The 13,872-nt window shown below is 38.0% G+C and overlaps 2 protein-coding genes across 2 annotated transcripts in view; both read right to left on the bottom strand.

Annotated features, from left to right (window-relative positions):
* LOC119408360 (serine/threonine-protein phosphatase PP1-beta catalytic subunit) overlaps positions 1-8,332 on the bottom strand; it is a 41,927-nt gene extending 33,595 nt beyond the window's left edge. The window contains exon 1 of the mRNA XM_037675164.1: positions 8,239-8,332. Within this exon, the coding sequence (XP_037531092.1) occupies positions 8,239-8,290 (52 nt within the window). The 5' untranslated portion in view covers positions 8,291-8,332. The remainder of the gene's footprint in view (positions 1-8,238) is intronic.
* Positions 1-13,872, bottom strand: part of LOC119414734 (neurexin-2) — a 1,264,057-nt gene that overhangs the window by 100,401 nt on the left and 1,149,784 nt on the right. The gene's annotated exons all lie outside the window — the stretch shown is intronic.

The raw sequence follows: 13,872 nt of genomic DNA, 5'->3' as shown, positions 1-13,872 counted from the left end.
CGATACAAAGGAACAGTCTGACCACCAGAATGAGTTCTTCTTTCTGAGTCGACACAAACAGTTCCTTAGATCCTGTTCGGACATTTCCTGCTCTGAACCAGCGCAGAGATTTACTCCTGGTTAATGTTAATGTTTTTACTTTCCTTATATGACCTTCATTTTCCTGATGAAATACAGATGAGGTCACACTCTGGACAGCTTTGGCTATTTTAATTTTTTTCAAGTGAGTATGTCACAAAGCCTGAACATGAACTGGAAAAGTACCGTAGTCAAACTAGTGCAAAGGTAGAACAGAAGTGAAGTGAAGGCCTAGTTTCCCTCGAGGGAATGCATTACCACCTGCAACCTTGCATGATAAGAAAAGAGTTGTAGATGTTTTGGTCAAACCCTGGGAAAAAAAAAAAACTATGCCCAATCTCATGTGATACAAAACTGTAAGGGTATGTAAGACCTTAAAGTCTTATGAGTATGTGTTCATGAACATATCTACTTATTCCTTGTTTAAATCACTATTTTATAGCAATGACAAAACAGACTGATTTAACCCAAGACATTAAAATAAAAATATATGAAAAACACATTCATTTATACGAGTTCACACAATTTTATACTTTAGTTTTAAAGTTGTATTAAGTACCATATTTTTAGGACGATAAGGCGCACTTAAAATACTTTAATTTTCTCAAAAACTGACAGTGAGCCTTATAATCCGGTGCGCCTTATACATTAATTCTGGTTGTGTTTACTGACCTCTAACCGATTTTATGTGGTACACGGCGCTCAAAAATCTGTCAAAATAAACTTATTATTCACTTTCACTTATTCACAAGTGTGGTTAATGTGTTCTTAAATTAGAAGTTTGAGAACAGATGCCAACTCGTGTGTTTGTTTCCTTCAGAAACAGCTCGAATGACTGAAAATATGTACATAATGGAGACGTCCGTGAAAAAGCTGTTTGGTTGAAATCCGCCAAGTTTGATGCAAAGATGGACACAAATCAGAAACTGTTTCCATGTTTGTTTACCTGTCAAGACTGCGGTCAGCCTAATGGCTGTCAGTCACATGACTCAAGGGTCCATGTGGTTTTCAGCAGATTCAGCAGAGTGCTTTATTTTCATGATGTCTACTCCCACATTTCAGAATTTCACACAAGGAAAACTACTGGAGTCAACTCTTAAAATACATTATTTGATATAGCTTAAAATAACCGAGTTATTTTATGGTTTTGGTGGCATGGTGGCTCAGTTGGTAGAGTTGTTGCCTCTCAATGAGAAGGTTGCCGGTTCAAATCCCGACCAGGGACCTTTCTAGGTGGAGTTTGCATGTTCTCTCCGTGCATGCGTGTGTTTTCTCCGGGTGCTCCGGTTTCCTCCCAAAGACCAAAAACATGCATGTTAGGCTGATTGGCAACTCTAAATTGTCCCTACGTGTGAGTGAGAGAGGGAATGGTTGTTTGTCTCGTTTGTCTCCATGTGTCCCTGTGATGGACTGGAGACCTGTCCGGGGTGTACCCCGCCCCTCGCACAGTGATTGCTGGACATGGGCACTAGAGACCCCCGTGACCCAAAATGGAAGAAGTGGATAAAAGATAATGGATGGATGGACAACTCTAAATTGTCCCCATGTGTGAGTGAGAAAGTGAATGTTTTTTTTAGCCTCATTTGTCTCTATGTGTCCCTGTGATGGACTGGAGACCTGTCCAGAGCAGGACTATTCAATTTGCAGCTGGCTTTCAATAACTTTGACCCCCTTGCATCCCTAAGTTTTGTTTAGGGATGCACGATATTATCGGCATATCGGCCGATATTAGCGTTAAGGTTCAATATCGAACATCGGCCATTCTATTAAAATAACTCGCCGATATGAAAGGTGCTGTTTTTGCCTGCAGCGGCAACCTAGTATCACAGCAGAGGAAAATTCAAAACGTCGGTGGTGTGGAAGTTTTATCTTTTGTTGGTGAGGAGGATGTCAGATTCCCAAGATTTATGGACTACGTTGAGCCTCGCTACATCGTCCCCAGTCCGAGATATTTTTCCGACGTAACGTTACCCGAGTTACAAGCCATCATTTCCGACAGACATTTGGACGTCGTGTTAGCCCCGTTAGCATGATTAGTCTTACAAAAACCTAATAAACAAAATAGACAAAACCTTTGAATTTCAAAAGTCTGTCCTTCATGCACAAGAGTGCAGAGGATCTCACACTGCAGCTAGGAACCTGGAACAAGCCTCCACAAGTGAGACAACATCACAGACGACTAATGCTAATAAATAATATTTAACATTTTTCATTTAATATAAGTTAAAGTGCTATGCATATCATATGGCTGTTACTGAATATATGTCACCAGCTCTTACAGCTGTTACACATTTTTTGTAGTAAATAAGCCTAAATAAGAGGGCTATGTTCTGACAAAGGAATGTATATAAAATATTGGCATCGGCCAAAAATCCAATATCGCGCATCACTAGTTTTGTTCAATAGCTCTGGTCAAGAGTGTCCCCCGCCCCTCGCCCAGTAATAGCTGGATTTGGGCACCAGTGACCCCTGCAACCCAAAAAGGGAGAAGCGAGAAGAAAATAATGGATGGTCGGACTTTATAGTTTGCAATGAGCAACTTTAAAACTCACTCTACATGCCAAGTATTTCCAGGCATATAATAATACAGCTGTGTATTTTGAGGATGGAAAATTAAAATACAAGAGAAAGGACACACTAGCTTTGTTTACATGGACATAAGTAATCAGATTAAATGGCCATTCAGAATAAAAATGCGTCAAGTAAACGCCCCATTCGGATTATCATTTGTTGATTCAGCTCAATCCGAATGAATTTGTAATCGGAATAAGACAAGTGGTTTATGCCGATACATAATCCGAACGGTGTTCATGTAAACACTTAATGTGATCATCTTATTCTGATGAGGGAAAACTGACCTGACTGCACATGTGCGACCTATGTCTACCTCATGTATTTCCGCCTGGCTAGATGCTAATAATATTAGCATATTGGGGAAGCAAAACTCAGTGAGTGACAACATTTCTACTAGAAACTTTGAAAGAGCTCAAAATGATCTGTATCACCTGTATCTCAGTCAGGGAGTGCAGTAACGTCTCCGCCGTCATTAAAACCTGTCGCGGGTCCATTTTGGGCACTCAAGTTTGTTTACGTTCATCTCGGAAGTAGAACTTCTTCTGTGTTTTTCTTAAGGAAAGCTTACCACTCTGCGCATGTCAGTACTTCTATTCAGAATACAAATCAATCCAATCAAAGAATATTGTGCATGTAAACAGCTATTGTCTGCCATGTTAACAGTAAGTTGGGAGAGCCACTCTAGTTTGATGCCTCTACGATAGTTCCCCCAAAAAGAGTAAAAAAACAAGTAAAATAAAAACTGAATGATCACTGAAGAACAAAACAAAAGCCCTAACTTACAAAATAATAATTAACAAAACACTTTACACAGTTGGTGAAGTCATTTTTTTAAAAATCGACACTGCTCAACCCTGGCCTCAACTTGTCAAGTGTGAACACACCCTTGTTGTTCCACTTTGACAAGTAAACACAGACTAGAACAAAGTCTAGCACCAACATATTCACCAGACACGATCTTTCTGCTCACTCGAGTCACTGAATGATGAGCGTTGAGCTCAGAGATCCAGATTAACCAGACTGTTCTGCTCCAACTCTGAAACAACCTTCTCTTCTTCTCTTCTTAATTCCAGCAATTTAAACAAGATTGAAAGCAGTACTTCTGTCATTGACCTACTTAGATTAGACTTAAGAGTAAGTGTTCACTTACTGTTTCTTAAAAACTTAATCGATATTATCTTATCTGCTTCCTTGTTAGCTTATGGATTAGATGGCTCAATTGATCTTTATGGAGTGTTTTACCAGGCCCTTGTTAACGTATTTTACACAATTATAACTAGAGAAATTGCATTTCCTGCAAAAATGTAGTGCGAATGTTGATTGCAGAAGAACTTGCTGAAAAACAGCTGAAATTGGCAACAACAACAAAAAAAACTTTGTAGATGAAATGAAAGAACAGAACAAGCCTAAATTAGCAGAAGAAAGAATAAAGAACATATATTTGTTGAATTAGGTTTAAATAAGCAGAAATGAGCACAAAAAATGTAAAAATTGCTAAAAAAAAAAAAGCTGAAATTAGCAAAAATAGCTGAAAAGGCAGAAAGTGGTTTAAATTACAAGAAGGCAGTAAAAAGCACATTTTTGCTGAATTAGGCTGAAAAAAGTTAAAATCATTGCAAAAAAATGTGGAATTAGCTGAAAAAAACTACAATTTGCATAACAGCTAAATAGTAGCTGAAATAACTTAAACTAGCTGAATTAAGCTCAAAGAGCATAACAAGCTGAAATTAGCAGAAATAATTTAATTAGGCTAAAAGTGGCAGAAATTAGCACAAAAACATTGGAAATTGTCTGAAAACAGCCGAAATTAACTAAAAAATGTTGAAGGTAAAACAAGCTTAAATTAGCAGAAAAAAGAAAACCATTTGGCTGAAAGAAGCAGAAATAAGAACAAAGAACTTGAAATTAACTGAAAAAATATTAAATTACCAAAAAGAAATGCTGAGAAGTAGCTGAAAAGCATAAAGATGCTTAAATTACCAGAAGGAAGTTGAGAGCACATTTTTTGCTGAATTAGGCTGAAAAAAGTTTTTATGAATGCAAAAAAAACTTGGAATTAACCAAAAAAGCTAAAATTAGCATAAAACAGCTAAATATTTCTTGAAATAGCAGAGAAAGCTGAAACTTGCATAAATAAGCAGAAAGTTAGAAGAAGCACAAAAATGCTGTAGTTAGCAGAAAGAAGCCAAAGGGATCACAAATAAGATGAAATTAGCTGAAAGTGGCTGAAAAAAAGCTTAAATTTGCACCAGGAATCTGAAAGAAGCTGAAGCAGAACAAAATGTGAAAGGAGCAGTAAAAGGTTGTAAACAGATCTAAAGATGTGAAGGATGGAAAATGAGCTCAATTCATTTTCTATAAGAAAAAAAATGGCAGAAAAGGCTAAATATTTCAAAAGGCCAAAGTCGCACCAATACTAAAAGTCATAGCACCATTCTCCTGAAGGAGCTGAACGTTTTGGTTTAAAATTTGTTGAAATAGCACAAAAAATGTGGAATGAGAAAGATACAAAAAAACTGAACATCAGTCATGTTCAGTTAAAAATTTAAAACATATATTTTTATTTGCAAAACTGAGACAAATTGAATAAAACTGGTGGTAATTTGAGAACAAAAAGGAAGTGTATGATGGATGTTTGCGGCTCACATCTGGAAGGTTTTAGGGTCTGGCAGCCCCCCTGGTCTTCTTTTTGCTGCATAAGACAGCAGCCACAAAAAGAGGACAAGCCACAATAAAGGCCTGACATGCTGCTAGCATCAACTCACACACAAAACAAACCGTTACATCATCAACACCAAGTCAGGCAGTTTGTGAAGACGCCATGAAAATCCACACTGAGCACATTGATGTGTATGTGCTGCCACAGTGTTTGGGAGCGTTCACCCAACACAAATCAATGAGCGAGACGATCAATGGTTACGGTTTGTTCATCAGTGGATCGTGTCCACTTGTTTACTGAACGCAGAGACACGCGGTGTCCTGCAGAGGACGAAAGGTAAGAAAGTGACAGATCTGCACACTCGTCACGATCCCTTATTTAGCACGGCTAAGAAAGTCCTCCACTGCTGCAGTCCAACACAAACAGGAGAACAGTCTTCACACGTGCACAGGCACCTTTCATGTTAAAATCACAGACACATTAATGACATGACTAAAACAAACAGAAGAATTCGTATTGTCAGCCGCCTTTTACACTTGAGATTAAAACTGGACTTATACTACACAAGAAGTGAACTCTGCTTTCTCTGACGTAGTTATGAGACCAAAATCCTGTCGTTTTGTTCACCTAGGAGCTCAGAGAGCCCGTTCTCAGCACAAGGTAGAACATTTTTGGTCAGTGCCGCAGTCTTGGAATCTTGAGGTTGCAAGTTCAAGCCCAGGTTGCGTCAGGAAGGGCATCAAAAATAACTGCCATATCTTTCATGTGAGTTTGCTTGCTGTGTGAGGCAAGAGAAGAGAAGGGAGCAGCTGAAAGAAACTTTAGTGAGGTGCTGTGAGCTGCTAATGAATCAGCGAGACAGCTAATCTCTCCTGACTCGACACTCATCAAAATCATGGCAGACATTCTGAAATAAGATGTTCTCTTTTTCAAACAGCTGAAAAATGGTGAGGTCCTGGAGATGTGGGGGTTTCTTTTAGAGTATAAAATAACCCTGCAGAAGAGAACTCTCTCAGCTACATGTGAGAGAGAGAGCAAATTTCTTAACTTCTCACTAGAGTTACATTCATACATGGGTCAACTTGACCCAATCAAATCAACTGTAATTACAGGCTAGAACTCAAAAAAAAAAGAAAAAGATTTTACTGCTTTTGTAAGCAAATCAGTTTGTCATGATATTTTAAAAACGTATTTCAAAGAAAGGAAGATATAAGATTTCTTGTTTTACCAAATGGAAATTAACATACAAAACAAATAACCTTAAAAAAAATCAACTCTAAAGATAGACTGTTATAGAGAAGAAAAAAAATATTTTTAGAGCAAAATTATTTGGAAAAATATAGAACAAGGCTATTTTAATTGAACAAGCGGCTCGCTTCGGATTTTGTAGCTTCAGATACTTCCTTCACCGCAGATGACAGCAGGTGCGGAGACTCGCGCGCGGCCGGTGATCGGCTGATCCATCTGAAGCTTAACTGGACATTTTTTTTATACCTCTTTCAACTGGCCAGTTGGACCTGCCTCCTCCTCAACAAGTACATTAACACAATTTTATATTGTGCATTCTTATTTAGTTTTCTTTGTGCTGTATGATTCGTAAAACCATATCAAAAGCCCGAGACAGACCCGCCCCGCACATCAAGCACATTATTTTGGCTTAGAAATCGCAGCTCTACTTCTCACCAAGTATAAATCCACCTTTAGATTAAGACTGTCTTTTGTTGAGAATTTATTAAGTTTTAGATTAAGACTGTCTTTTGCTGAGAATTTATTAGGTTGTAGTCATTTTTGAAGAACTTTGTAAACAAACTGAGCAAGCTCACGTCATGTTGTGAGCCTCGTTAGCGCTCCATGTGATGAGAATGATTCTCAGCTACGACCACAACTAATTTTAGCTCAATATTGTCAACTGGCTAAGTCAAAGACATTTTTATGTTTGTTTGGGTAAGTTAGCTGTGACGGCCATCTTCTTTTTTTTTCATTCAACCTTTACTTATGCAGGTTGATCTTCATTTACAAGAGACCTGATCTTACAGGTTAGCCAGCTGAAGATGTACACTTCATTATTTTTCCTGAATGTATGAGCAATTTTTTTCAGTGACTCATGAAACATTTTGCTAACAAAAACAATTCAACACACTCACTGGCAAATACAATATTGCCTTCTCCTTTTGGTGATAAATAATCCACTTGTCAACAAAAGTACTGTGAAAAACAGCCTAAAAGACAAAAACTGTATTATATTTTGAATATGTAGTAGATTTTTTTGGCCTAACATTAAGACTTCTTTAGTCTAATTTAAAATATTTACCAGGTAAAACAACAATACTGTAATAATTTCATCAAAGTGCTTTCAGACTGCATTTCAGGCAGGTTTAGCTAACAGTGGGACATAATTAGGTGAAACTTTAATTAACTTTGGAAGCATATCAACCTTTGTTTGTCCCTAAAGCAACAACACAGTTGTCTTCTGTACCGAGCTTGTAAAACACGTAGTTTTGTTTGTTGTAGGAAAAAAAAAAAACGATATCTCTTTTATGTTGATGACAAACTGAAACTCTTTGTTTGGGTCTGACGTTCCCCACACTGGATGATGAAACACAAATAAAAGTCCTCTACATACTCATTTTAAAACCAATGAAACTTGCCTACAAGTAAAAATGCAGCCTTCTAAATCATTACCATGTTTCAAGGCGTTATTTTTGCTTTAACTTAGCAGAAAAAGACCAGAGAACTGTTGGCTAACTACAAAGGTGTGTCTGTGTAAAAACCCAAACGGGACTGATCTTGTTTCCTCCAGTGCTGAGCTAACGCTAACAAAAGCTCATTTCTCATTTTATACCGTCACAAGAAGACCTGAAATCCAGTAAGGCTTGAGAAAAACATCCCACAAACCAATACGAAGGCAAGCAATAATGAAAACTCACCCTCTAAAAGCCTGGAAATCAACGAGTCGACATCCAACTCCCCCTCCGCCATTGCTGAGACGAACAGCAGTGCCCGCGCCGCAGTGACAAGGCAGAGAGGACACGCCTCGACAAAACAAGCCCCGCCCATAAACTGACACTGTGCTGCATTCAGGACTACTCGGAGATTTTAGTTTTTAGCTAAATGAAACATGAAGGGGCTTTTATGCTAAACAATCAACTGGCAGCCTCAGTTATGAATAGAGTAGTTAGTGACATTGAATTATTGATCCATTTAAAAAGATACCCGTCTAAAAAGATAAAAAGTTAAGAAGTTTTTACATTTCGTTGTGCAACGTGTGTGCAATGACATTGAAGGCATATTCTATTAATGTATATTGTGTCAACAAATAAAAAACAACACATAACCTCATTTAAAAGGCACTCTTTAGTCAGTCGACGTCATCTCATTCCTGTAACTCAATGTTCAGTCAGTGCCTGCTGCCTGTCTGTGACGACTATAAAACAATATTTTCATACAAACTCAGGTAAAAACAAAATAATGATGTGACTTGTCCTAATGCATGACGTGTGAAAGGAAACGAGTGGCAAACGACACCTTGTCCTCTTGTTTTCTATTGAAACACGAGGACAAAATCCTTAACAGTGCCAATAGAATAAGAGTAATTAATTGTTATTAGTTTATTTTGAGTTCCTAATAAAGTTACAGTGAATATCAATATCAGAAGCTATGAACGTAGTACTGGACATTTGCAACTACAGTAATTAAATATAATACTAATAAAACGGTTTATTGTAAATAATCAGATTATATCAAAATACCGCCTGCTCAAGATTTCATATCAGGAATAATCTCCACCTGGACATACAAAACTCTCTCGCTTTCTCCATTTTTAAACACCGCATCAAAACTCTCCTCTTGCACTACTTGTATTTAAATTGTATGATGTATGGTATTTATACTGTATTGTTATTTTTTGTAATTTTTTCCTTTTGTTGTTTTGCTTTTTGACTGCATTTTTATTGTACGATGCCCTTGAGTGCCTTGAAAGTCAATTTCAAATACAATGTATTATTCCATCCATCCATTATCTTTACCCGCTTATTCCATTTTTGGGTCACGGGGGTCGCTGGTGCCCATGTCCAGTAGTCACTGTGCAAGGGGTGGGGTACACCCTGGACGGGTCGCAAGTCCATCACAGAGACACATAGAGACAAACAAGACAAACAACCATTCACGCTCTCACTCACACCTAGGGACAATTTAGAGTTACAATGTATTATTATTATTATTGTTAACTGTTACTATATTTTACAGTCTATAAGCCAACTGTATGTGTACATTTATGAATATGTGCGTTAGGAAAATATCATATATATATATATAACCTGGCTCAACAAATCTGTACTGAATAATGACCTGGTAATCAATGGATTTAACATCTACCGCTGTGATCGTCAAAAAAAAAAAAAAAAGGGGGGGGGGGGAGTTGCTATTTACATCAGAGATTCTCTGGTGGCTGGTGTCTTCTAAAACAATTCCAAACCAAATGGCAGGAGATTTCAACATTGACTGGGGTAAGTCGACCCCCTTCTGTGATAAATTCAAGGAATGTTGCCTGTCTCTCAATCCAACCCAACTCACTGACTCTCCCACTAGACTAAACAAAAACCGTCCTGAAAAGTCTTCCATCTAAGACCTGTTTCTAACAAATATGCCTCACAAATTCCCTAGTACAGGTGTATTCGCTGACATTTTGAGTGATCATTGTGTGGCAGTGACTCTGAGAGATATTAAACTTCCACCTTCTAAGCCCAGATTAATCAAAAAAAGGGATCTGAAACGTTTTTGTGAACAGTCATTCCTCTGGGATCTGTCTCACTTTGACTGGCATCGTATTCTGTTAACTGATGACGTGAACTCCGCTTGGAACTATTTCCATAATAGTTTCATTTATTTTGTGAACAAACATGTTCCTTTTCATCAGTTCAGAATAAAGGGATGAGACAGCCCCTGGTTTACTCCAGAGCTAGCTGACCTCCTGCACAGGAGAGATCATATTTGGGCCACAGCGAGAAAATCTGACTCAGACACTGATTGGTTGAGTTTTCGACAGATGAGGAATAAATGCACAACTGCTGTTAAAGCAGCAAAACGCAACTATTTCTTATCTCAGACCTCCAAAAATCTAAATGACCCTAACAGATTCTGGAAAACCATCAAATCTCTCTCAGGCACCCCCCAATCATCTGACCTCCCATCACAACTTCTCGTTAACTCTGTTCCTGTGTCAAATAAGCACGAGATCCTGAACTGTTTCAACAAACATTTTGTTGCTTCTGGTTCTTTATTTGACACAGTAACTAATGGAAAATCAGCCACTTCACTTAATAACCAAACTTCTACAAATCAAATCCCTCCTACAAGTCAATCCTCAGTTAATCACAGCTTCTCTTTTCTCCGTTCTCAGTCAGTGAGGTCAATAAACTGTTAAAAGATCTTGACCCTAAAAAATCTGCAGGTCCAGATGAACTTCCACCTTATTTCTTAAGGCTGGCTGCTCATATCATCACAGTCCCTGTGACCCACATCTTCAATCTTAAACCAAAACTCCATCCCAGACACTTGGAAAACAGCCTTTGTTCTTCCTTTGCTGAAGGGAGGTGACCCCACCTCACTGAACAACTATCGACCAATCTCTAAACTCTGCATTTTAGCCAAGGTTCTAGAAAAACTGATAAACTCTCAAATCAAAGATTACCTGGACTCATTTAACATCTTACCTCTCCATCAATCTGGTTTCAGGAAACAACACAGCACAACCACTGCTTCACTGAAGGTTCTTAATGACGTTGTTGAAGCACTGGATGCTAAGGATTATTGTGCTGCACTTTTCTTAGACCTGTCTAAAGCTTTTGACACTGTGGATCAGAACATCTTGTGTCATAAACTCTCAGAAATCGGTTTCTCAGATCACACTATTGGTTGGTTCTCTAACTATCTTTCAGACCGGAGGCAATGTGTTCAACATAATGGGACTTCCTCCAGTTATTTAACAATCAACAATGGTGTACCACAAGGCTCAGTCTTAGGACCCACCCTCTTTACAATCTAAATACGTAATGTTGATAAAAACATCCCTGATGCATCCATATATTTCTATGCTGATGACACAGTTGTTTATTGTTAAGCTAAAACAGTTGCTAAGGCTTTCCAGCTTTTGCAATCCGCATTTGACATCATGCAGTCAGATTTGTTCCACCTCAAACTTGTCCTAAATGCCGACAAAACCAAAGGGATGCTTTTTTCAAATAGGAAGTTGGTCCCAGCAGTTTTTCCTCTGATCTCATCCTCAAATGGTGTCCCCATTGAGTTTGTTGATTCCTATAAATATTTGGGTATCTTGGTCGACTCGCATCTCTCTTGTCAGCTCCATGTGGAAAACATGGTAAAGAAACTGAAAGTTAAACTGGGTTTCTTTTTCAGAAATAGATCCTGTCTAACCCTGAATGCTAGAAAACGCCTTGTATCTGTGACTTTCCTTCCCTCCATTGATTTTGGTGATATTATTTACATGAACGCTCCTACAAGCACCCTGCAGATGTTGGATGCTGTCTATCATGGTGCACTAAGATTCATAACTGGCTGTGATTATCGTACCCACCACAGCACCCTGTATTCACTGGTTAACTGGACATCATTAACTTCACACAGACTCTCTCACTGGTACATTTTCATCTTTAAATCACTTATTGGTCTGCTGCCTTCATACATCTCCTCCTACATGTCTCTGCGTGAGTGCAGCTACAGCGTGCACTCTCAGGACATTATTACCTGCAGTGTTCCCTCAGTGAGGACTGAACTAGGCAAAAGGGCCTTCTCCTACTCCGCTCCTGTTTCCTGGAATATCTTACAAAAAGATCTGAAGCTCTCGACCTTGACCTCTCTAAGTGACTTTAAGAATCTGTTGGACTCCTGGCAGGGACCAATGCAGACATGTTCCTGTTTTTAGTTTTTTACATTCGCCTTAGAATCTAGCTGCTTTTTGTTACTTTTCTTTTCTCTTTACTTTTCTTTTTTTTTTTTTTTGCCATACTATTTGTTAAAAAAAATAAAATAATTGTATGACTTTTTATAACTGTTTATTGTTGTCATCTTTCTTTGTTGAAATCAGGTCTCTCTTGTAAATGAGTCCTCGAGGCTCAATGGGATTTTCCTGTCTAAATAAAGGTTGAATTAATTAAGTTTTCATGTGGAGAAAATCTGTTCACCTATAAAAAAATGTTCACATATAGCGCTCCCTCCTGGTCTACTGTTAGAAGTAGAAAAGTGAAGTCAACTAACTTAACTTTTTTGTGATTTATATTTTTCTTTTTTATGGGATTGATTGTTAATAAAATCGCAGGAACCCCCGTTAATGTTAAAAAAAATACAAATATTATTAAATAACAGTAAGCTCATTGCATTGTCAATAATGTTTAGGACAGAGTTGTCGATCTGTGTTGATCACATGTTGATGTTGATCACACTGGTTAGTCGTCATATTTATTATCTGCATCGTTTTTATGTCTATATTCTGATTTACCTCATTTTGTATATTGCTTTGTGTGTTGCCTGTTTTTCTGTCTGTACAGCACTTTGGTTGGCCTTGTCGCTGTTTTAAGTGCTCTATAAATAAAATGGTATGGTATCTGTTATGATAAAAAGTTGTAATTTAGGTCAGCAGCTGTTAAAGTCGCTCAGATCCTGGTGGATGGTCAACTTAAAGGAAGAGAAAGCCCTGAGAAGAGACTTTTCCAGAGGTGGACACAGTCTGCCTCACAAGCTTTTATACTTTTAGTTCTCCCACTCAAAACTTAGTTTTTTCCTTGAAAGTGCGTCATCAGGGTATTTCCGCACTGCTTTGCGTGGGTGGCGGCCAGAGGCGCTGCGAAGAAAAATCAGAGCGGAGGCCACGTTAAGTTAAACCAGGACAGCACCGGAAATAGTAGGTCAGCCTTCAAAATAAAAGCACATACCCCAAAATGTTGCTGACCAGTACGCATGTCCATGGCTTCGACTTACACAGTGGTGTAGAGGTTAATACGGTTGGCTTACATTTAAAAAAGTAAACAAATAAAAAAAAAAAAAAAAAATTAAAACAACTCAGGTCTTTCACATGTTCTAGTTTTCTCCTACAGTCCTACAGAAAAAAATGATGACTTTAAGTGTTGCTTTAGATCCTTTGAAGTAATTTTGTGTAAAGGTTATAAAAATCTCATATTTGTTGTAGAAAGTTATTTTGAATTATATCAGTTTGTGATAAAGAACAGAATTTGTTACTGACCAGATATCAAACTAACAACTAGTTTGAGCAGGGTCAAGCGCAATATGTATTGTTGCCTCCTTGAAGCAATTTCAAAAGATCAAGAAACTCATAACGAAACTTCTCTGAGGAAGGACACCCATACCAACTCCATGTTATTGATCCTATTTCTTTGAATATTCCCATTCCCACTCAACAGAAGTAACAACCCACAACAGTGGCAGCAAACAAATACCTTGCAAACAAGAAAACACTATTTTTCCCAAAAATATTTTTTATTTGTCCATCCATCCATTATTTTTACCCACTTCTTACTTACATATATATA

Source organism: Nematolebias whitei, chromosome 1 (genome assembly GCF_014905685.2).
Source record: "Nematolebias whitei isolate Nwh7 chromosome 1, NemWhi1, whole genome shotgun sequence".
Classification (NCBI taxonomy): Eukaryota; Metazoa; Chordata; class Actinopteri; order Cyprinodontiformes; family Rivulidae; genus Nematolebias; species Nematolebias whitei.
This window is presented reverse-complemented; position numbering and strand designations above follow the sequence as displayed.